Below are 22,833 nucleotides of genomic sequence, written 5' to 3'. Positions count from 1 at the left end.
AAACGCCAGGTAGCAACATAAGAACGAACAGAAGAAACAAACTTTGGACCAACATCAATATTGCCAGCATAGAGGATTTCTAGGGTGAGATGACATCGGCGGGTTGAAGTTGACTATAATTCCTGATGAAGATAAAGCCAGAGGTCACGGCCTCTAATGGCCATAAGATCATTAACATGTTCGATCAACTCAGGAGAAATGTTGTTGAGGATAACATCATGGACGACGGTGTCAAGCGAGGCGGGTGAGGTCTTCGAGGATTCATTGGCAGCTGGATTGACAGTACCAGCTTCGACACAAAAGATGGACACCATTATTCATTGCACGAAGACCCAAAGGATCTTGGTAGCCCAGACATGATAGTTGAGAGGAGTGAGTTTTTCAGAGGAAGTAAGATTAATATAAGCCGAAGTGCGGCCCATAACCTGTTGAACTGTGACACGGGAAGTCATGATAATAATAGAAAATATTATCCAAGAAAAGTATATATTGAAATATATAAGATAAAACAGTTATATAAGAAGAAAGAAAAAGGAAAAGAAAAATTATAAAAGTTTGGGAAGAAACCTTCCTTAAATATCTGAGGGAAAGAAAAATTTGCAGTGGTGAAAATTTTTCATTTGGGTTTGTCCCAAAGTTGAGTGGGTTTGTATTACACTTCAACTTTGTAACAAATTAAGGAGGGTAACCACAGTCACATAAGGGCTTAAACCTCATGCGGCTGTAACTAAAATAAACATAGATTGTCAACCATAGTTTCCCACCCAAACTCACGTGCATTATCAACTGCACTAGTCTGCGACAACATTTTTGAGATGGGGGAGGACTAGCTTTGAAGTTTGAGTTTCTAATGTAAGCTGTCAAGTCTGCTAAGACTTTTAATTCAGCTTCACATCCTTCGGAACAAACTGGCACGTTGGCAATGGTTAATTGTCTAACGGTAAATCCAGAACGGTCAGCGAGATCAATTTGACGATGAACAGGGAGATCGGCGAATGTCTCATAAGAGCTGGCGTTGTTCTTTGAATGGGTCTCAGATGTTGAGTGGGCAACAGAACTTCCTGTTGAGCATGCAATGTTGTCGCAGACTAGTGCAGTTGATAATGCACGTGAGTTTGGGTGGGAAACTATGGTTGATAACCTATGTTTATTTTAGTTTTAGCCGCATTAGGTTTAAGCCCTTATGTGACTGTGGTTACCCTCCTTAATTTGTTACAAAGTTGAAGTGTAATACAAACCCACTCAACTTTGGGACAAACCCAAATGAAAAATTTTCACCACTGCAAATTTTTCTTTCCCTCAGATATTTAAGGAAGGTTTCTTCCCAAACTTTTATAATTTTTCTTTTCCTTTTTCTTTCTTCTTATATAACTGTTTTATCTTATATATTTCAATATATACTTTTCTTGGATAATATTTTCTATTATTATCATGACTTCCCGTGTCACAGTTCAACAGGTTATGGGCCGCACTTCGGCTTATATTAATCTTACTTCCTCTGAAAAACTCACTTCCTCTCAACTATCATGTCTGGGCTACCAAAATTTTTTGGGTCTTCAAAGCTATGAATAATGGTGTCCATCTTTATGTCGAAGCTGGTACTGTCAATCCAGCTGCTAATGAATCCCTCGAAGACCTCACCGCCTCGCTTGACACCGTCGTCCATGATGTCATCCTCAACAATATTTCTCCTGAGTTGATCGAACATGTTAATGATGTGGCCATTAGAGGCCGTGACCTCTGGCTTTATCTTCATCAGGAGTATAGTCAACTTCAACCCGCCGATGTCATCTCTTATGAAACTCTATGCTGGCAATATTGATGTTGGTCCAAAGTTTGTTTCTTCTGTTCGCTCTTATGTTGCTACGTGGCGTTCCATCTACCAATCATTGTCGCCTGATTCGGTTGTGGCCTTCAACGCTTTGGCTTCAATGGGTCCCAATTGTGAGCGCTTCATCCAGTATGTTGAACTGTGACACGGGAAGTCATGATAATAATAGAAAATATTATCCAAGAAAAGTATATATTGAAATATATAAGATAAAACAGTTATATAAGAAGAAAGAAAAAGGAAAAGAAAAATTATAAAAGTTGGGGAAGAAACCTTCCTTAAATATCTGAGGGAAAGAAAAATTTGCAGTGGTGAAAATTTTTCATTTGGGTTTGTCCCAAAGTTGAGTGGGTTTGTATTACACTTCAACTTTGTAACAAATTAAGGAGGGTAACCACAGTCACATAAGGGCTTAAACCTAATGCGGCTAAAACTAAAATAAACATAGATTGTCAACCATAGTTTCCCACCCAAACTCACGTGCATTATCAACTGCACTAGTCTGCGACAACATTGCATGCTCAACACAGTACGCCTTGGAGCACCGCTTTGATAGTAACAACAATACTGACAACCTTGATATCAACAACTTCATCCGGAACACTGATAAATGGGCCAAGTTGTTGAAGATTACTGGACCCCCTGCTACTCTTTCGACTGAAGCGTTCGTTGCTTCATCAAAGAAGTACAATAACAAATCTAAGGGTGATGGTATCAAATGTTTTCGTTGTAAGAGGCGTGGTCATACTTCCAACAATTGTCATGTCTCTTGGGAAGAGGTTCAGGCTGCTCGCCAAGATAATAAGGATGACAAGGAATCTAAAGAGGCTAAAACCTCAAGAGGTTGGTTTGCTGAGACTATTGACGAATTTTCTGAGATAGTTGATGATGATCCATTTGTGAGTTCCGCTTTTGTGTCCGAGACATCTGTTGTTTCTGAAAAGTTTGGTAACAGTTGCTCCGAGTCGTTTGATGATTTGGAATCCGAACTTTTTGATTCTTCTGAGCCGTGTGTCGGCGATGAAGATTGTTTTGTTGGTCAAGTTTCTGAGTATTGTTCAAACTCAGGACTTGATATTGATTCAGTTGGTAAACCGTTTGTTAGTTCCACTGATGATTCTTGTTTTAATTCTGAACCGTATGTCGGTTCTACTGTTGTTTGTTTGGAGTCTGAACCGTGTGTCAGTTCAGCTCCTATTTGTTTTGATTCTGAATCGTTGGTCGATTCGGATGTTGTTCCTTTTGATTCTGAACCGTTGGTCGGTTCTTCTTTTATTTCTTGTTCTGATTCTAAACCGTTGGTCGGTTCTGATGATGATATTGTCTTTACCTTCTTTTGATTTTTTTTTGGATTCAATTACTGAACCTTCTCCGCCTATTGTTAAACCTATTGTTACACCAAAAAATCCCGTTTTCTCCATTCTTTTACTTATCTTTTTGTTACCATCATGTTGTTTTCCTTGATTTTAATTGTCGTCTGGCATCCTTCTTCAATCTTGGATTTAAGTCATTCAGTCCATCACGTTTTTGTTGCTGAATCTACTACTTCTGCTGAGGCCAACTCAGTTGTTGGGTCTGATTCTTTTGACTTTATCCATGATACCGGTGCTACCAGTCACATTTGCAATAACATCTCATATTTTTCTTCTCTTCGTCCCACTTCGGCTACCATTCGTGGTCTTGGTTCTGCTACTGCTGAGGGGTTGGCGACATTGTCGTTGATCTTCTTGGTAAAGATGACCAGCCTTGTGACCGCGTTGTTCTTCGAGATGTTTTATATGTTCCTAAGATTCCTCGCAATTTATTTGCTGCTCGTCGAGCTACTGCTGGTGGTTGTCGGTTCATTCAAGACCTTAACCATATTTCTGCTGTTGAAAATGGCAAAACTCGAGTCCACGCTACATTGCCATGGGTGACTTGTACTTTGTCGTTTCTGAGTTGTTTTGCCTTCCAAGCCAGTTCATGAGGTGTTTGCTGTTGAGTCGTCTGCCAATCTTTGGCATAAGCGACTTGGTCACGCCAGTGTGGACGTTCTCAAGAAATTATCTAAGTCACTTTCTGTCAAGCCTACTCATTTTGAGGTTGTGGATAGTCATAAGTGTGACGCTTGTTTGGGTGGCAAAGCCACAGCATTGCTATTTAATGGTACCACAGAAAAAGCTAGTCGTCCTTTGGAGTTATTTGTTTCTGATTTAAGCGGTCCTCATGTCGCTACCCCTGTGGGTCATCGTTATGTCTTAACCATTATGGATTATTATTCCAGGTACTCTTATGTGGAGTTGTTGGTTAGGAAAAGTGATGCAAGTCTTGCCATTCGTAACTTTATTGCTAGGTGTGAATCTTATTTTTCTGGTGATTCTGCTGGTGATCGAGTTGCATATTTTCATTCTGATAATGGCGGCGAATACATTTCCAAAGACCTGGAGCAGTTCTTTGTGTCTAAGGGTATCAAGCATACTTATACAGTTCCTCATACTCCTCAACAAAATGGTGTTGCTGAGCGATTGAATCGCACATTATTTGAGAAAGCCAAGTCTATGCTTTTATATGCTCATGCTCCTGAATACTTATGGGGTGAAGCTGTCAAGTCTGCTAATTATATTAGGAACCGTCTTCCTAGTCGTACCACTGGTGGTGTTGCACCTCTTCAACTTTGGACTGGTAAACCTCCTAGTTATCATCATATGAAAGTATTTGGTTGTCAAGCTACAGTTGTTCTTCCTGGTGCTAAAAGAGAATCCAAGTTAAGTTCAAATACTGAAGCTGGTGTTTTTGTTGGGTATTCTTTGGATCGTACAGCTTATCGAGTTCTTCTTGATTCAAGCATTGTTGAAGCCAGGAGTGTTTACTTTGATGAGTCCAAGTTTCCATTTATGAAAAGTGATAAAGACTTGTCTATTAATGGTACTGGTGTTGGGTTTAGTGTTGGTTCTGGTTCAGGGTCCATGTCAGGGCCTTGTTTTGATTCTAAGGGGTCTGGTTTAGGATCTAATGTTAGGGTTAATTCTATTGCTAGTTCTGATTCAAGTTCTGGTTCTAGTTTTGGGTCTCTCATAGATCTTTACCAGCATCCCTCATCTGGTTCTGGTTCTGGTTCTATTTGTGTTTTACCGTCTCCGTCTCCGTCTTCTTCTCCGTCTCATTCTCCGTCGCCACCTCCTCCTTCTTCTTCTTCTTCTATTATTGTTCATAAGCCTCGTTCTGTTCGTCGCATTTTGTCTACACCTTCTGCTCCTCTTGAGTCTCCTACTCTTCCTACTCTTCCTTCTATTCCTTCTGTTCCATCTCTTCCTAGTTCTCCTATTCTTCCACCTTCAGATCATGATGTCTCTATCTCTCCTGACTCAAGTCCTATTGTTTCTTCTTCGGAATATATTCCTTCACAATTAGACTTATCTGAAGCTGGTCCATCTATTAATGAATCTGATATTTCAGGTGATTCTGGGATCTCGCAACGAGGGGGTGATATTGGGTTTCAACCGTCTATCATTGCTTCGTCTCCCACTCCACCACCTTCTGTTGAATTGGAAGTAGTGCCACTTAGTCAAGAATCTCCTTCGCCTGATCTTGTTAATTCTCTTGACCTGTTGAGCATGCAATGTTGTCGCAGACTAGTGCAGTTGATAATGCACGTGAGTTTGGGTGGGAAACTATGGTTGACAATCTATGTTTATTTTAGTTTTAGCCGCATTAGGTTTAAGCCCTTATATGACTGTGGTTACCCTCCTTAATTTGTTACAAAGTTGAAGTGTAATACAAACCCACTCAACTTTGGGACAAACCCAAATGAAAAATTTTCACCACTGCAAATTTTTTCTTTCCTTTGCATATATAGGGAAAGTTTCTTCCCAACTTTTATAATTTTTCTTTTCCTTTTCTTTCTTCTTATATAACTGTTTTATCTTTATATATTTCAATATATACTTTTCTTGGATAATATTTTCTATTATTATCATGACTTCCCGTGTCACAGTTCAACAGGTTATGGGCCGCACTTCGGCTTATATTAATCTTACTTCCTCTGAAAAACTCACTCCTCTCAACTATCATGTCTGGGCTACTAAGATCCTTTTGGGTCTTCGTGCAATGAATAATGGTGTCCATCTTTATGTCGAAGCTGGTACTGTCAATCCAGCTGCTAATGAATCCCTCGAAGACCTCACCGCCTCGCTTGACACCGTCGTCCATGATGTTATCCTCAACAATATTTCTCCTGAGTTGATCGAACATGTTAATGATGTGGCCATTAGAGGCCGTGACCTCTGGCTTTATCTTCATCAGGGAGTATAGTCAACTTCAACCCGCCGATGTCATCTCAATTATGAAATCCCTCTATGCTGGCAATATTGATGTTGGTCCAAAGTTTGTTTCTTCTGTTCGTTCTTATGTTGCTACATGGCGTTCCATCTACCAATCATTGTCGCCTGATTCGGTTGTGGCCTTCAACGCTTTGGCCTCAATGGGTCCCAATTGTGAGCGCTTCATCCAGTACGCCTTGGAGCACCGCTTTGATAGTAAATAATGCTGACAACCTTTGATATCAACAACTTCATCCGAACACTGATAAATGGGCCAAGTTGTTGAAGATTACTGACCCCCTGCTACTCTTTCGACTGAAGCGTTCGCTGCTTCATCAAAGAAGTACAATAACAAATCGAAGGGTGATGGTATTAAATGTTTCCGTTGTAAGAGGCGTGGTCATACTTCCAACAATTGTCATGTCTCTTGGGAAGAGGTTCAGGCTGCTCGCCAAGATAATAAGGATGACAAGGAATCTAAGGAGGCTAAAACCTCAAGAGGTTGGTTTGCTGAGACTATTGATGAATTTTCTGAGATAGTTGATGATGATCCATTTGTGAGTTCCGCTTTTGTGTCCGAGACATCTGTTGTTTCTGAAAAGTTTGGTAACAGTTGCTCCGAGTCGTTTGATGATTTGGAATCCGAACTTTTTGATTCTTCTGAGCCGTGTGTCGGCGATGAAGATTGTTTTGTTGGTCAAGTTTCTGAGTATTGTTCAAACTCAGAACTTGATATTGATTCAGTTGGTAAACCGTTTGTTGGTTCCACTGATGATTCTTGTTTTATTTCTGAACCGTATGTCGGTTCTACTGTTGTTTGTTTGGGAGTCTGAACCGTGTGTCAGTTCAGCTCCTATTTGTTTTGATTCTGAATCGTTGGTCGATTCGGATATTGTTCCTTTTGATTCTGGAACCGTTGGTCGGTTCTTCTTTTATTTCTTGTTCTGATTCTAAACCGTTGGTCGGTTCTGATGATGATATTGTCTTACCTTCTTTTGATTTTTTGGTGGATTCAATTACTGAACCTTCTCCACTTATTGTTAAACCAATTGTTACACCAAAATCCCGTTTTTCCCATTCTTTTACTTATCTTTTGTTACCATCATGTTGTTTTCCTTGATTTTAATTGTCGTCTGGCATCCTTCTTCAATCTTGGATTTAAGTCATTCAGTACATCACGTTTTGTTGCTGAATCTACTACTTCTGCTGAGGCCAACTTAGTTGTTGGGTCTGATTCTTTTGACTTTATCCATGATACCGGTGCTACCAGTCACATTTGCAATAACATCTCATATTTTTCTTCTCTCGTCCCACTTCGGCTACCATTCGTGGTCTTGGTTCTGCTACTGCTGAGGGGGTTGGCGACATTGTCGTTGATCTTCTTGGTAAAGATGACCAGCCTTGTGACCGCGTTGTTCTTCGAGATGTTTTATATGTTCCTAAGATTCCTCGCAATTTATTTGCTGCTCGTCGAGCTACTGCTGGTGGTTGTAGGTTCATTCAAGACCTTAACCATATTTCTGCTGTTGAAAAATGGCAAAACTCGAGTCCACGCCATTGCCATGGGTGACTTGTACTTTGTCGTTTCCGAGTTGTTTTGCCTTCCAAGCCAGTCCATGAGGTGTTTGTTGTTGAGTCGTCTGCCAATCTTTGGCACAAGCGACTTGGTCACGCCAGTGTGGACGTTCTCAAGAAATTATCTAAGTCACTTTCTGTCAAGCCTACTCATTTTGAGGTTGTGGATAGTCATAAGTGTGACGCTTGTTTGGGTGGCAAAGCCACAGCATTGCCATTTAATGGTACCACAGAAAAAGCTAGTCGTCCTTTGGAATTATTTGTTTCTGATTTGAGTGGTCCTCATGTCGCTACCCCTGTGGGTCATCGTTATGTCTTAACCATTATGGATTATTATTCCAGGTACTCTTATGTGGAGTTGTTGGTTAGGAAAAGTGATGCAAGTCTTGCCATTCGTAACTTTATTGCTAGGTGTGAATCTTATTTTCTGGTGATTCTGCTGGTGATCGAGTTGCATATTTTCATTCTGATAATGGCGGCGAATACATTTCCAAAGACCTGGAGCAGTTCTTTGTGTCTAAGGGTATCAAGCATACTTATACAGTTCCTCATACTCCTCAACAAAATGGTGTTGCTGAGCGATTGAATCGCACATTATTTGAGAAAGCCAAGTCTATGCTTTATATGCTCATGCTCCTGAATACTTATGGGGTGAAGCTGTCAAGTCTGCAATTATATTAGGAACCGTCTTCCTAGTCGTACCACTGGTGGTGTTGCACCTCTTCAACTTTGGACTGGTAAACCTCCTAGTTATCACCATATGAAAGTATTTGGTTGTCAAGCTACAGTTGTTCTTCCTGGTGCTAAAAGAGAATCTAAGTTAAGTTCAAATACTGAAGCTGGTGTTTTGTTGGGTATTCTTTGATCGTACAGCTTATCGAGTTCTTCTTGATTCAAGCATTGTTGAAGCCAGGAGTGTTTACTTTGATGAGTCCAAGTTTCCATTTATGAAAAGTGATAAGGACTTGTCTATTAATGGTACTGGTGTTGGGTTTAGTGTTGGTTCTGGTTCAGGGTCCATGTCAGGACCTTTGTTTTGATTCTAAGGGGACTGGTTTAGGATCTAATGTTAGGTTAATTCTATTGCTAGTTCTGATTTAAGTTCTGGTTCTAGTTTTGGGTCTCATAGATCTTTACCAGCATCCTCATCTGGTTCTGGTTCTGGTTCTGGTTCTGGTTCTGGTTCTATTTGTGCTTTTACCGTCTCCGTCTCCGTCTTCTTCTCCGTCTCATCTCCGTCGCCGCCTCCTTCTTCTTCTTCTTCTATTATTGTTCATAAGCCCCCGTTCTGTTCGTCGCATTTTGTCTACACCTTCTGCCCTCTTGAGTCTCCTACTCTTCCTTCTATTGCTTCAGTTCCATCTCTTCCTAGTTCTCCCATTCTTCCACCTTCAGATCATGATGTCTCTATCTCTCCTGACTCTAGTCCTATTATTTCTTCTTCGGAATATATTCCCTTCACAATTAGACTTATCTGAAACTGGTCCATCTATTAATGAATCTGATATTTCAGGTGATTCTGGGATCTCGCAACGAGGGGTGATATTGGGTTTCAACCCGTCTATCATTGCTTCGTCTCCCACTCCACCACCTTCTGTTGAATTGGAAGTAGTGCCACTTAGTCAAGAATCTCCTTCGTCTGATCTTGTTAATTCTCTTGACCAAGCTGGTGTTAGTGTTGTCACTAAGGATGATACTCAAGCTGTTTTGCCTAAATCTCGATCTCGTGTTGTTGCTGTTCGTTTACCTTCTATAACTCCTGCCAAACGCCCGAGTTCTGATGACATTGTTTCACCTCCTTCTAAACACCTTTGTGAAAATTCTTTGAAACAATCTCCAGTGTCTGCAACACCTGCAAAACGTCCAGCTGAAGAAGAGTGTATTTCTTATCGTCGTCTCAAATCTCCGCTTTGAGTATGATGATGTGGCTTTTACTTGTTTTACAGATCCTAGTAGTTTTGAAGAAGCTATGTCTAGTGAAGAAGCTGAGTTTTGGCTTGAAGCCTGTGTTATTGAAATGTCGTCTCTAAACGCAATGGTACTTGGGAATTGGTTGATCTCCCACCTGGTCACAAGGCTATCAATAGCAAATGGGTGTTTAAAGTTAAGCGCAAAGCTGACGGTTCAATTGAACGTTACAAAGCTCGTCTCGTGTGTATTGGATTTTCGCAAGTTGAAGGTATTGATTATACTGAAACTTTTGGTTCTGTTGTTCGTTACGAGACTGTGAGGATTGTTCTTGCTATTGCTGCTCAGTTTGGGTTCCAGGTTCATCATATGGATGTCGAGACTGCATTTTTAATGGTGATCTCAAAGAAGATATTTATATGAGACAACCTAAAGGCTTTGTTGTCAAAGGTCAGGAATCTAAAGTGTGTCATTTGAAGAAGTCTTTGTATGGTTTAAAGCAAGCTCCTTTGTGTTGGAATGAGAAGATTCATGGTGCTCTTTGTCAAACTTGGGTTTATTCGTAATGAAAGTGACTACGGCGTGTATACCAAAGGATCTGGGTCTACCATGGTCATTATTGCACTGTATGTTGATGATTTACTTATTTCTGGCAATTCTTCTGAAGTCATTGCCAAAACCAAGTCTTCTTTTGTCATCTATGTTTAAGATGAAAGACTTGGGCCCAGTCGAGCAGTTCCTTGGCATGAGAGTTAAGCAGTCACCTTACCATATTACTGTGGATGTTTCTGCGTTATATTTTTGATATGTTGGAAGAGTTTGGTATGCAGAACTGTTCAAGTGTCAAGACTCCTTTACCCACTCGTGATCTTTCTGATTTTTCCGAGTCTGACTCTGCTACCGATGCCTCCATGTATCGCAGTATTATTGGTAAGCTGATTTATGCTGCTAATTGTGCTCGTCCTGATCTTGCTGTTGCTGTTAGCTTTCTTTGTCGATATATGCAGAGTCCTAAGTCTATTCATATGGAAGCTGCTAAGCATACTCTTCGTTATCTTAAGGGTACTGCTGAACTTGGTCTTGAATATCGAGCTCAGAAAGTCTACAAGCTTGTTGGTTATAGTGATGCCGACTATGCACAGGACAAGCAGGACCGTAAGTCATTTACTGGGTATGTTTTCATTCTGTCTGGTGGTCCCATTACTTGGGCTTGTCGAAAGCAAGTTAGTCCTGCATCGTCCAGCGTCGAGTCTGAGTACATGTCATTGTCTGATGCGTCTAAGGAATGCTTCTGGATTAATCAGTTGTTGTCCCTTTGCAAGATTCCTGTTCCGTTGCCAGTGACTATGTTTGAGGACAATCAGGGATGTATTGCTTTGGCTCAGAACCCAGTGTTTCATCGTCGCACCAAGCATATTGATGTTCGGTATCATGTTGTGCGTCACTATATTCGCAGTGGAGGATTCATCTGGAGTATCTTGATACTCAAGTGATGTTGGCAGATATGTTTACTAAGAATCTTGGTCGTGAAGTTTGAGACATTGAGGGGACTACTTGGTATGAAGGCAGTAGGTGATTCTGCGACAAGGGGAGGTGTTGAGCATGCAATGTTGTCGCAGACTAGTGCAGTTGATAATGCACGTGAGTTTGGGTGGGAAACTATGGTTGACAATCTATGTTTATTTTAGTTTTAGCCGCATTAGGTTTAAGCCCTTATGTGACTGTGGTTACCCTCCTTAATTTGTTACAAAGTTGAAGTGTAATACAAACCCACTCAACTTTGGGACAAACCCAAATGAAAAATTTTCACCACTGCAAATTTTTCTTTTCCTTGGGTATATAAGGAAGGTTTCTTCCCCAACTTTTATAATTTTTCTTTTCCTTTTTCTTTCTTCTTATATAACTGTTTTATCTTATATATTTCAATATATACTTTTCTTGGATAATATTTTCTATTATTATCATGACTTCCCGTGTCACAGTTCAACACAGTCAAGTGCCTGCGAATTCAACACGGCCTCCTTTGCAATAAATTTGAGAGACTGTGAAAGGACAGGTAGTCCCTTTCCAACCGCGAAGGCTGATTTATCAACCTTCCTCATAGCTTCTGGTCCTTGTCTGCAAATCTGATCCCAGTCAATTGAATTTCCTGAGAACTTGAAAGATCCAGTTGGAGGTACGATATTCCTAGTAAACTTTACCGGAACAATGTTGGCACAAATGTGAGACTTGGCATCTCTGGCACCGCCAACCCTACCAACCTTTTCCTCACCAAAATAGGCCAGACAATCCCCACTTGGGACCGTATGAAAAGAAACATCGTGCGTGCGCCAGACAGAATCAGAAAACAAATTGCTAGACCCAGCAGGAAAATAAAGTGCGTCAGCAATATGGCAAATATTGGTGCCACCGTCACCTTTTAATACAACAGCAATTTTACCTTCCCCTTCTAACACGATGTCGGAACCACCATAGGAGCTGATAGTTTTGGGGCTGCTGTATTTCTCATACGACACAAAGTAGCTGTTGTCTGAGATAAGGTGACCAGTAGCATTTCCAGAATCGAGAACATTTGGAAGATTTGTTTCACCCACAGAGGCGATTTGGTTGGCAGGTGGAAGAAAAGCAACTGGCGAATAATCACTGCTTCCGCCGTCATTATCAAATATGTCTTGATAGCCCGAGCAACAGAGCAAAGAGTTTCAACATCGTCGCGAGCCACCTCAAGGTATTCGGTAGCTTTCAAGGCAGCAACTCTGTTTTGACCATCAGAGTTCGACTTTCTAGCTTGCTTGTCTTCATTGTTGCGCCTCTTGTTGCCACCGGACCCCTTGGACCACTGCTTCCCTTTTCCATGCTTGGTATCAGAGTGGCCAGCTTTCTTCGAAGATTCCTGCTTGGATTCCTGCTTGGGTTCTTGCTTGGTTCCTGCTTTGGCACCACTTTTGTCGAACCGTCAATAATTCTTCGACCTTTTTACGAAGGCTGCAGAAGTTGCTTCAACTAGCGCTGGGATTTCAACTGAATCACAGGGGCTCCATCCTCCAGATCTTGACTTGAAAATGTCGACAAACTTGGTAATCCCCCAGAGATGACTCTGAGGATCTTCGCGAGCAGCTGCTGAAACCTTGTTGTTATTCAGCACTGCTAATATAAGGTCACGGTGAAAGGTGCCATCCGGGTTGTTAAAGAAATATTGCTCCACTACAGAGGCCCACTTGGAAGCTTCAGTAACAGTAGCTTGTATTTTGGTTTCAATTTCACTGCTGGTAAGCCCGGCGAAATAACTAGGACCTGGAACTCCTACTGAGATAGCTTGCGTCATCGCAAATACAATGTTAAGCTCAGGGCTTGGGGATATGCGCAAACCAATATGATTAAGACGTTGGTAAAATGAGAGCACTCGCCCCAGGTCGGCGGGCTCTAGGATTTCAGGATCTATACGAGCCATTCTTTTTCCAGGTTCAAATAGGACCCCCATGGCTTCTTCCCGCACAGACGCCGAATCCATAGGTGGAGTTTTAGAAACTCGGGCGACGTGTCCCACCGGGCCTGTTCAGCTGCAGCCAGGTTAGCTGCAGGCGTGGTTTTAAAATGTAAGCCTTGAGTAGTTCATCAAGGGCCCTCTCAAACCTGATACCGTAAACCAAGCTGAAGGGCAGTATGGCCAACAATTGGCTTATAGATATAGTTGTTCCAAAACCCGGCCGCAGCTGTTAATTTGCCCAATAAGACCGTATATCCAAAAATCCAATTCACTTTTTTTAGAGAAATTGTTTGAAATTTGGCGCTTGAGGAGCGTCAAAGGAGCTCATAACCTTTTGAGATGGGGGAGGACTAGCTTTGAAGTTTGAGTTTCTAATGTAAGCTGTCAAGTCTGCTAAGACTTTTAATTCAGCTTCACATCCTTCGGAACAAACTGGTATGTTGGCAATGGTTAATTGTCTAACGGTAAATCCAGAACGGTCAGCGAGATCAATTTGACGATGAACAGGGAGATCGGCGAATGTCTCATAAGAGCTGGCGTTGTTCTTTGAATGGGTCTCAGATGTTGAGTGGGCAACAGAACTTCCAGTGCTGGCTGACTCGAAGGATGAGGGTCCTTCATTGACTCCTGTAGTGTTTCCGTGATTAGACATAGCGGAGAAGACTAAAAGCGAGAGTTAATAAGTAAATACGATTGATAAGCTGAAAGCTGAAAGAGTATTTAATAAAAACAGTTTTGCGTAAATTTAGAGTAGCTATTGTTGAGCATGCAATGTTGTCGCAGACTAGTGCAGTTGATAATGCACGTGAGTTTGGGTGGGAAACTATGGTTGACAATCTATGTTTATTTTAGTTTTAGCCGCATTAGGTTTAAGCCCTTATGTGACTGTGGTTACCCTCCTTAATTTGTTACAAAGTTGAAGTGTAATACAAACCCACTCAACTTTGGGACAAACCCAAATGAAAAATTTTCACCACTGCAAATTTTTCTTTCCCTCAGATATTTAAGGAAGGTTTCTTCCCAACTTTTATAATTTTTTTTTTTCCTTTTCTTTCTTCTTATATAACTGTTTTATCTTATATATTTCAATATATACTTTTCTTGGATAATATTTTCTATTATTATCATGACTTCCCGTGTCACAGTTCAACAGGTTATGGGCCGCACTTCGGCTTATATTAATCTTACTTCCTCTGAAAACTCACTCCTCTCAACTATCATGTCTGGGCTACCAAAATTCTTTTGGTCTTCGTGCTATGAATAATGGTGTCCACCTTTATGTCGAAGCTGGTACTGTCAATCCAGCTGCCAATGAATCCCTTTGAAGACCTCACCGCCTCGCTTGATACCGTCGTCCATGATGTCATCCTCAACAATATTTCTCCTGAGTTGATCGAACATGTTAATGATGTGGCCATTAGAGGCCGTGACCTCTGGCTTTACCTTCATCAGGAGTATAGTCAACTCCAACCCGCCGATGTCATCTCTTATGAAATCCTCTATGCTGGCAATATTGATGTTGGTCCAAAGTTTGTTTCTTCTGTTCGTTCATATGTTGCTACATGGCGTTCCATCTACCAATCATTGTCGCCTGATTCGGTTGTGGCCTTCAACGCTTTGGCCTCAATGGGTCCCAATTGTGAGCGCTTCATCCAGTACGCCTTGGAGCACCGCTTTGATAGTAACAACAATACTGACAACCTTGATATTAACAACTTCATCCGGAACACTGATAAATGGGCCAAGTTGTTGAAGATTACTGGACCTCCAGCTACTCTTTCGACTGAAGCGTTCGTTGCTTCATCAAAGAAGTACAATAACAAATCTAAGGGTGATGGTATCAAATGTTTCCGTTGTAAGAGGCGTGGTCATACTTCCAACAATTGTCATGTCTCTTGGGAAGAGGTTCAGGCTGCTCGCCAAGATAATAAGGATGACAAGGAATCTAAGGAGGCTAAACCCTCAAGAGGTTGGTTTGCTGAGACTATTGATGAATTTTCTGAGATAGTTGATGATGATCCATTTGTGAGTTCCGCTTTTGTGTCCGAGACATCTGTTGTTTCTGAAAAGTTTGGTAACAGTTGCTCCGAGTCGTTTGATGATTTGGAATCCGAACTTTTTGATTCTTCTGAGCCGTGTGTCGGCGATGAAGATTGTTTTGTTGGTCAAGTTTCTGAGTATTGTTCAAACTCAGGACTTGATATTGATTCAGTTGGTAAACCGTTTGTTGGTTCCACTGATGATTCTTGTTTTATTTCTGAACCGTATGTCGGTTCTACTGTTGTTTGTTTGGAGTCTGAACCGTGTGTCAGTTCAGCTCCTATTTGTTTTGATTCTGAATCGTTGGTCGATTCGGATATTGTTCCTTTGATTCTGAAACCGTTGGTCGGTTCTTCTTTTATTTCTTGTTCTGATTCTAAACCGTTGGTCGGTTCTGATGATGATATTGTCTTACCTTCTTTTGATTTTTTGGTGGATTCAATTACTGAACCTTCTCCGCCTATTGTTAAACCTATTGTTACACCAAAATCCCGTTTTTCTCCATTCTTTTACTTATCTTTGTTACCATCATGTTGTTTTCCTTGATTTTAATTGTCGTCTGGCATCCTTCTTCAATCTTGGATTTAAGTCATTCAGTCCATCATGTTTTTGTTGCTGAATCTACTACTTCTGCTGAGGCCAACTTAGTTGTTGGGTCTGATTCTTTTGACTTTATCCATGATACCGGTGCTACCAGTCACATTTGCAATAACATCTCATATTTTTCTTCTCTCGTCCCACTTCGGCTACCATTCGTGGTCTTGGTTCTGCTACTGCTGAGGGGTTGGCGACATTGTCGTCGATCTTCTTGGTAAAGATGACCAGCCTTGTGACCGCGTTGTTCTTCGAGATGTTTTATATGTTCCTAAGATTCCTCGCAATTTATTTGCTGCTCGTCGAGCTACTGCTGGTGGTTGTCGGTTCATTCAAGACCTTAACCATATTTCTGCTGTCGAAAATGGCAAAACTCGAGTCCACGCCATTGCCATGGGTGACTTGTACTTTTGTCGTTTCCGAGTTGTTTTGCCTTCCAAGCCAGTTCATGAGGTGTTTGCTGTTGAGTCGTCTGCCAATCTTTGGCACAAGCGACTTGGTCACGCCAGTGTGGACGTTCTCAAGAAATTATCTAAGTCACTTTCTGTCAAGCCTACTCATTTTGAGGTTGTGGATAGTCATAAGTGTGACGCTTGCTTGGGTGGCAAAGCCACAGCATTGCCATTTAATGGTACCACAGAAAAAGCTAGTCGTCCTTTGGAGTTATTTGTTTCTGATTTAAGCGGTCCTCATGTCGCTACCCCTGTGGGTCATCGTTATGTCTTAACCATTATGGATTATTATTCCAGGTACTCTTATGTGGAGTTGTTGGTTAGGAAAAGTGATGCAAGTCTTGCCATTCGTAACTTTATTGCTAGGTGTGAATCTTATTTTTCTGGTGATTCTGCTGGTGATCGAGTTGCATATTTTCATTCTGATAATGGCGGCGAATACATTTCCAAAGACCTGGAGCAGTTCTTTGTGTCTAAGGGTATCAAGTGTTGAGCATGCAATGTTGTCGCAGACTAGTGCAGTTGATAATGCACGTGAGTTTGGGTGGGAAACTATGGTTGACAATCTATGTTTATTTTAGTTTTAGCCGCATTAGGTTTAAGCCCTTATATGACTGTGGTTACCCTCCTTAATTTGTTACAAAGTTGAAGTGTAATACAAACCCACTCAACTTTGGGACAAACCCAAATGAAAAATTTTCACCACTGCAAATTTTTCTTTCCCTTGGGTATATAAGGAAAGTTTCTTCCCCAACTTTTATAATTTTTCTTTTCCTTTTTCTTTCTTCTTATATAACTGTTTTATCTTATATATTTCAATATATACTTTTCTTGGATAATATTTTCTATTATTATCATGACTTCCCGTGTCACAGTTCAACATCAAGCATACTTATACAGTTCCTCATACTCCTCAACAAAATGGTGTTGCTGAGCGATTGAATCGCACATTATTTGAGAAAGCCAAGTCTATGCTTTTATATGCTCATGCTCCTGAATACTTATGGGGTGAAGCTGTCAAGTCTGCTAATTATATTAGGAACCGTCTTCCTAGTCGTACCACTGGTGGTGTTGCACCTCTTCAACTTTGGACTGGTAAACCTCCTAGTTATCATCATATGAAAGTATTTGGTTGTCAAGCTACAGTTGTTCTTCCTGGTGCTAAAAGAGAATCTAAGTTAAGTTCAAATACTGAAGCTGGTGTTTTTGTTGGGTATTCTTTGGATCGTACAGCTTATCGAGTTCTTCTTGATTCAAGCATTGTTGAAGCCAGGAGTGTTTACTTTGATGAGTCCAAGTTTCCATTTATGAAAAGTGATAAGGACTTGTCTATTAATGGTACTGGTGTTGGGTTTAGTGTTGGTTCTGGTTCAGGGTCCATGTCAGGACCTTGTTTTGATTCTAAGGGACTGGTTTAGGATCTAATGTTAGGGTTAATTCTATTGCTAGTTCTGATTTAAGTTCTGGTTCTAGTTTTGGGTCTCATAGATCTTTACCAGCATCCTCATCTGGTTCTGGTTCTGGTTCTATTTGTGCTTTACCGTCTCCGTCTCCGTCTTCTTCACCGTCTCATTCTCCGTCGCCGCCTCCTTCTTCTTCTTCTTCTATTATTGTTAATATGCCTCGTTCTGTTCGTCGCATTTTGTCTACACCTTCTGCTCCTCTTGAGTCTCCTACTCTTCCTACTCTTCCTTCTATTGCTTCAGTTCCATCTCTTCCTAGTTCTCCTATTCTTCCACCTTCAGATCATGATGTCTCTATCTCTCCTGACTCAAGTCCAATTGTTTCTTCTTCGGAATATATTCCTTCACAATTAGACTTATCTGAAGCTGGTCCATCTATTAATGAATCTGATATTTCAGGTGATTCTGGGATCTCGCAACGAGGGGGTGATATTGGGTTTCAACCGTCTATCATTGCTTCGTCTCCCACTCCACCACCTTTTGTTGAGTTGGAAGTAGTGCCACTTAGTCAAGAATCTCCTTCGTCTGATCTTGTTAATTCTCTTGACCAAGCTGGTGTTAGTGTTGTCACTAAGGATGATACTCAAGCTGTTTTGCCTAAATCTCGATCTCGTGTTGTTGCTGTTCGTTTACCTTCTATAACTCCTGCCAAACGCCCGAGTTCAGATGACATTGTTTCACCTCCTTCTAAACACCTTTTGTGAAAATTCTTTGAAACAATCTCCAGTGTCTGCAACACCTGCAAAACGTCCAGCTGAAGAAGAGTGTATTTCTTATCGTCGTCTCAAATCTCTCCGCTTTGAGTATGATGATGTGGCTTTACTTGTTTTTACAGATCCTAGTAGTTTTGAAGAAGCTATGTCTAGTGAAGAAGCTGAGTTTTGGCTTGAAGCCTGTGTTATTGAAATGTCGTCTCTTAAACGCAATGGTACTTGGGAATTGGTTGATCTCCCACCTGGTCGCAAGGCTATCAATAGCAAATGGGTGTTTAAAGTTAAGCGCAAAGCTGACGGTTCAATTGAACGTTACAAAGCTCGTCTCGTGTGTATTGGATTTTCGCAAGTTGAAGGTATTGATTATACTGAAACTTTTGCTCCCGTTGTTCGTTACGAGACTGTGAGGATTGTTCTTGCTATTGCTGCTCAGTTTGGGTTCCAGGTTCATCATATGGATGTCGAGACTGCATTTCTTAATGGTGATCTCAAAGAAGATATTTATATGAGACAACCTAAAGGCTTTGTTGTCAAAGGTCAGGAATCTAAAGTGTGTCATTTGAAGAAGTCTTTATATGGTTTAAAGCAAGCTCCTTTGTGTTGGAATGAGAAGATTCATGGTGCTCTTGTCAAACTTGGGTTTATTCGTAATGAAAGTGACTACGGTGTGTATACCAAAGGATCTGGGTCTACCATTGTTGAACTGTGACACGGGAAGTCATGATAATAATAGAAAATATTATCCTAGAAAAGTATATATTGAAATATATAAGATAAAACAGTTGTATAAGAAGAAAGAAAAAGGAAAAGAAAAATTATAAAAGTTGGGAAAGAAACCTTCCTTATATACCCAAGGAAAAGAAAAATTTGCAGTGGTGAAAATTTTTCATTTGGGTTTGTCCCAAAGTTGAGTGGGTTTGTATTACACTTCAACTTTGTAACAAATTAAGGAGGGTAACCACAGTCACATAAGGGCTTAAACCTAATGCGGCTAAAACTAAAATAAACATAGGTTATCAACCATAGTTTCCCACCCAAACTCACGTGCATTATCAACTGCACTAGTCTGCGACAACATTGCATGCTCAACACAATGCTTGAATCAAGAAGAACTCGATAAGCTGTACGATCCAAAGAATACCCAACAAAAACACCAGCTTCAGTATTTGAACTTAACTTAGATTCTCTTTTAGCACCAGGAAGAACAACTGTAGCTTGACAACCAAATACTTTCATATGGTGATAACTAGGAGGTTTACCCGTCCAAAGTTGAAGAGGTGCAACACCACCAGTGGTACGACTAGGAAGACGGTTCCTAATATAATTAGCAGACTTGACAGCTTCACCCCATAAATACTCAGGAGCATGAGCATATAAAAGCATAGACTTGGCTTTTTCAAATAATGTGCGATTCAATCGCTCAGCAACACCATTTTGCTGAGGAGTATGAGGAACTGTATAAGTATGCTTGATACCCTTAGACACAAAGAACTGCTCCAGGTCTTTGGAAATGTATTCGCCGCCATTATCAGAATGAAAATATGCAACTCGATCACCAGCAGAATCACCAGAAAAATAAGATTCACACCTAGCAATAAAGTTACGAATGGCAAGACTTGCATCACTTTTCCTAACCAACAACTCCACATAAGAGTACCTGGAATAATAATCCATAATGGTTAAGACATAACGATGACCCACAGGGTAGCGACATGAGGACCGCTCAAATCAGAAACAAATAATTCCAAAGGACGACTAGCTTTTTCTGTGGTACCATTAAATGGCAATGCTGTGGCTTTTGCCACCCAAGCAAGCGTCACACTTATGACTATCCACAACCTCAAAATGAGTAGGCTTGACAGAAAGTGACTTAGATAATTTCTTGAGAACGTCCACACTGGCGTGACCAAGTCGCTTGTGCCAAAGATTGGCAGACGACTCAACAGCAAACACCTCATGGACAGGCTTGGAAGGCAAAACAACTCGAAACGACAAAAAGTACAAGTCACCCATGGCAATGGCGTGGACTCGAGTTTTGCCATTTTCGACAGCAGAAATATGGTTAAGGTCTTGAATGAACCGACAACCACCAGCAGTAGCTCGACGAGCGGCAAATAAATTGCGAGGAATCTTAGGAACATATAAAACATCTCGAAGAACAACGCGGTCACAAGGCTGGTCATCTTTACCAAGAAGATCAACGACAATGTCGCCAACCCCCTCAGCAGTAGCAGAACCAAGACCACGAATGGTAGCCGAAGTGGGACGAAGAGAAGAAAAATATGAGATGTTATTGCAAATGTGACTGGTAGCACCGGTATCATGGATAAAGTCAAAAGAATCAGACCCAACAACTAAGTTGGCCTCAGCAGAAGTAGTAGATTCAGCAACAAAAACGTGATGGACTGAATGACTTAAATCCAAGATTGAAAAAGGATGCCAGACGACAATTAAAATCAAGGAAAACAACATGATGGTAACAAAAGATAAGTAAAAGAATGGAGAAAAACGGGATTTTGGTGTAACAATAGGTTTAACAATAGGCGGAGAAGGTTCAGTAATTGAATCCACCAAAAAATCAAAAGAAGGTAAGACAATATCATCATCAGAACCGACCAACGGTTTAGAATCAGAACAAGAAATAAAAGAAGAACCGACCAACGGTTTGTTGAGCATGCAATGTTGTCGCAGACTAGTGCAGTTGATAATGCACGTGAGTTTGGGTGGGAAACTATGGTTGACAATCTATGTTTATTTTAGTTTTAGCCGCATTAGGTTTAAGCCCTTATGTGACTGTGGTTACCCTCCTTAATTTGTTACAAAGTTGAAGTGTAATACAAACCCACTCAACTTTGGGACAAACCCAAATGAAAAATTTTCACCACTGCAAATTTTTCTTTCCCTCAGATATTTAAGGAAGGTTTCTTCCCCAACTTTTATAATTTTTCTTTTCCTTTTCTTTCTTCTTATATAACTGTTTTATCTTATATATTTCAATATATACTTTTCTTGGATAATATTTTCTATTATTATCATGACTTCCCGTGTCACAGTTCAACAGGTTATGGGCCGCACTTCGGCTTATATTAATCTTACTTCCTCTGAAAAACTCACTCCTCTCAACTATCATGTCTGGGCTACCAAAATTCTTTTGGGTCTTCGTGCTATGAATAATGGTGTCCATCTTTATGTCGAAGCTGGTACTGTCAATCCAGCTGCTAATGAATCCCTCGAAGACCTCACCGCCTCGCTTGATACCGTCGTCCATGATGTCATCCTCAACAACATTTCTCCTGAGTTGATCGAACATGTTAATGATGTGGCCATTAGAGGCCGTGACCTCTGGCTTTATCTTCATCAGGAGTATAGTCAACTTCAACCCGCCGATGTCATCTCACTTATGAAATCCCTCTATGCTGGCAATATTGATGTTGGTCCAAAGTTTGTTTCTTCTGTTCGTTCTTATGTTGCTACCTGGCGTTCCATCTACCAATCATTGTCGCCTGATTCGGTTGTGGCCTTCAACGCTTTGGCCTCAATGGGTCCCAATTGTGAGCGCTTCATCCAGTACGCCTTGGAGCACCGCTTTGATAGTAACAACAATACTGACAACCTTGATATCAACAACTTCATCCGGAACACTGATAAATGGGCCAAGTTGTTGAAGATTACTGACCCCTGCTACTCTTTCGACTGAAGCGTTCGTTGCTTCATCAAAGAAGTACAATAACAAATCTAAGGGTGATGGTATCAAATGTTTTCGTTGTAAGAGGCGTGGTCATACTTCCAACAATTGTCATGTCTCTTGGGAAGAGGTTCAGGCTGCTCGCCAAGATAATAAGGATGACAAGGAATCTAAGGAGGCTAAAACCTCAAGAGGTTGGTTTGCTGAGACTATTGATGAATTTTCTGAGATAGTTGATGATGATCCATTTGTGAGTTCCGCTTTTGTGTCCGAGACATCTGTTGTTTCTGAAAAGTTTGGTAACAGTTGTCCGAGTCGTTTGATGATTTGGAATCCGAACTTTTGATTCTTCTGAGCCGTGTGTCGGCGATGAAGATTGTTTTGTTGGTCAAGTTTCTGCGTATTGTTCAAACTCAGGACTTGATATTGATTCAGTTGGTAAACCGTTTGTTGGTTCCACTGATGATTCTTGTTTTATTTCTGAACCGTATGTCGGTTCTACTGTTGTTTGTTTGGAGTCTGAACCGTGTGTCAGTTCAGCTCCTATTTGTTTTGATTCTGAATCGTTGGTCGATTCGGATATTGTTCCTTTTGATTCTGAACCGTTGGTCGGTTCTTCTTTTATTTCTTGTTCTGATTCTAAACCGTTGGTCGGTTCTGATGATGATATTGTCTTACCTTCTTTTGATTTTTTGGTGGATTCAATTACTGAACCTTCTCCGCCTATTGTTAAACCTATTGTTACACCAAAATCCCGTTTTTTGTTGAACAGCTAAAATAGGAAGCT

At 40.9% G+C, this 22,833-nt stretch overlaps 11 protein-coding genes across 11 annotated transcripts; 6 read left to right on the top strand and 5 right to left on the bottom strand.

Annotated features, from left to right (window-relative positions):
- Window positions 1-113: 113 nt before the first annotated feature.
- Window positions 114-1,708, bottom strand: SAPINGB_P002466 (uncharacterized protein; the record flags this gene model as incomplete). Its single annotated transcript, XM_031997185.1, has 4 exons — window positions 114-271; window positions 568-580; window positions 775-1,141; window positions 1,512-1,708. The coding sequence occupies 4 exons, from the start codon at window positions 1,706-1,708 to the stop codon at window positions 114-116; spliced, it is 735 nt and encodes a 244-aa protein (XP_031853076.1).
- A 76-nt stretch (window positions 1,709-1,784) lies between these two features.
- SAPINGB_P002465 (uncharacterized protein) lies at window positions 1,785-3,171 on the top strand (the record flags this gene model as incomplete). Its single annotated transcript, XM_031997184.1, has 2 exons — window positions 1,785-1,960; window positions 2,280-3,171. The coding sequence occupies 2 exons, from the start codon at window positions 1,785-1,787 to the stop codon at window positions 3,169-3,171; spliced, it is 1,068 nt and encodes a 355-aa protein (XP_031853075.1).
- A 108-nt stretch (window positions 3,172-3,279) lies between these two features.
- Window positions 3,280-6,121, top strand: SAPINGB_P002464 (uncharacterized protein; the record flags this gene model as incomplete). The annotated part of the gene is made up of 4 exons (XM_031997183.1): window positions 3,280-3,561; window positions 3,621-3,743; window positions 3,787-5,463; window positions 5,813-6,121. 4 exons carry the CDS (start codon window positions 3,280-3,282, stop codon window positions 6,119-6,121), a joined length of 2,391 nt encoding a protein of 796 aa, XP_031853074.1.
- A 31-nt stretch (window positions 6,122-6,152) lies between these two features.
- SAPINGB_P002463 (uncharacterized protein) lies at window positions 6,153-10,320 on the top strand (the record flags this gene model as incomplete). Its single annotated transcript, XM_031997182.1, has 11 exons — window positions 6,153-6,345; window positions 6,451-6,925; window positions 7,301-7,457; window positions 7,739-8,117; window positions 8,201-8,368; window positions 8,578-8,725; window positions 8,807-9,129; window positions 9,173-9,598; window positions 9,651-9,712; window positions 9,781-10,008; window positions 10,117-10,320. The coding sequence occupies 11 exons, from the start codon at window positions 6,153-6,155 to the stop codon at window positions 10,318-10,320; spliced, it is 2,763 nt and encodes a 920-aa protein (XP_031853073.1).
- A 74-nt stretch (window positions 10,321-10,394) lies between these two features.
- On the top strand, window positions 10,395-11,105 carry SAPINGB_P002462 (uncharacterized protein; the record flags this gene model as incomplete). The annotated part of the gene is made up of 1 exon (XM_031997181.1): window positions 10,395-11,105. One exon carries the CDS (start codon window positions 10,395-10,397, stop codon window positions 11,103-11,105), a length of 711 nt encoding a protein of 236 aa, XP_031853072.1.
- Window positions 11,106-11,588: 483 nt separating this feature from the next.
- On the bottom strand, window positions 11,589-13,123 carry SAPINGB_P002461 (uncharacterized protein; the record flags this gene model as incomplete). The annotated part of the gene is made up of 2 exons (XM_031997180.1): window positions 11,589-12,283; window positions 12,643-13,123. The coding sequence occupies 2 exons, from the start codon at window positions 13,121-13,123 to the stop codon at window positions 11,589-11,591; spliced, it is 1,176 nt and encodes a 391-aa protein (XP_031853071.1).
- Window positions 13,124-13,376: 253 nt separating this feature from the next.
- SAPINGB_P002460 (uncharacterized protein) lies at window positions 13,377-13,751 on the bottom strand (the record flags this gene model as incomplete). The annotated part of the gene is made up of 1 exon (XM_031997179.1): window positions 13,377-13,751. One exon carries the CDS (start codon window positions 13,749-13,751, stop codon window positions 13,377-13,379), a length of 375 nt encoding a protein of 124 aa, XP_031853070.1.
- Window positions 13,752-14,410: 659 nt separating this feature from the next.
- On the top strand, window positions 14,411-19,070 carry SAPINGB_P002459 (uncharacterized protein; the record flags this gene model as incomplete). Its single annotated transcript, XM_031997178.1, has 5 exons — window positions 14,411-15,632; window positions 15,921-16,664; window positions 17,086-17,566; window positions 17,617-18,308; window positions 18,376-19,070. The coding sequence occupies 5 exons, from the start codon at window positions 14,411-14,413 to the stop codon at window positions 19,068-19,070; spliced, it is 3,834 nt and encodes a 1,277-aa protein (XP_031853069.1).
- Window positions 19,071-19,343: 273 nt separating this feature from the next.
- On the bottom strand, window positions 19,344-20,035 carry SAPINGB_P002458 (uncharacterized protein; the record flags this gene model as incomplete). The annotated part of the gene is made up of 2 exons (XM_031997177.1): window positions 19,344-19,352; window positions 19,406-20,035. 2 exons carry the CDS (start codon window positions 20,033-20,035, stop codon window positions 19,344-19,346), a joined length of 639 nt encoding a protein of 212 aa, XP_031853068.1.
- Window positions 20,036-20,137: 102 nt separating this feature from the next.
- SAPINGB_P002457 (uncharacterized protein) lies at window positions 20,138-21,037 on the bottom strand (the record flags this gene model as incomplete). Its single annotated transcript, XM_031997176.1, has 1 exon — window positions 20,138-21,037. One exon carries the CDS (start codon window positions 21,035-21,037, stop codon window positions 20,138-20,140), a length of 900 nt encoding a protein of 299 aa, XP_031853067.1.
- Window positions 21,038-21,395: 358 nt separating this feature from the next.
- SAPINGB_P002456 (uncharacterized protein) lies at window positions 21,396-22,822 on the top strand (the record flags this gene model as incomplete). The annotated part of the gene is made up of 3 exons (XM_031997175.1): window positions 21,396-22,018; window positions 22,134-22,360; window positions 22,464-22,822. The coding sequence occupies 3 exons, from the start codon at window positions 21,396-21,398 to the stop codon at window positions 22,820-22,822; spliced, it is 1,209 nt and encodes a 402-aa protein (XP_031853066.1).
- Window positions 22,823-22,833: the final 11 nt, after the last annotated feature.

Source organism: Magnusiomyces paraingens, assembly GCF_902498895.1.
Source record: "Magnusiomyces paraingens strain CBS 517.90 genome assembly, contig: contig2, whole genome shotgun sequence".
Lineage (NCBI taxonomy): Eukaryota > Fungi > Ascomycota > Dipodascomycetes > Dipodascales > Dipodascaceae > Magnusiomyces > Magnusiomyces paraingens.
This window is presented reverse-complemented; position numbering and strand designations above follow the sequence as displayed.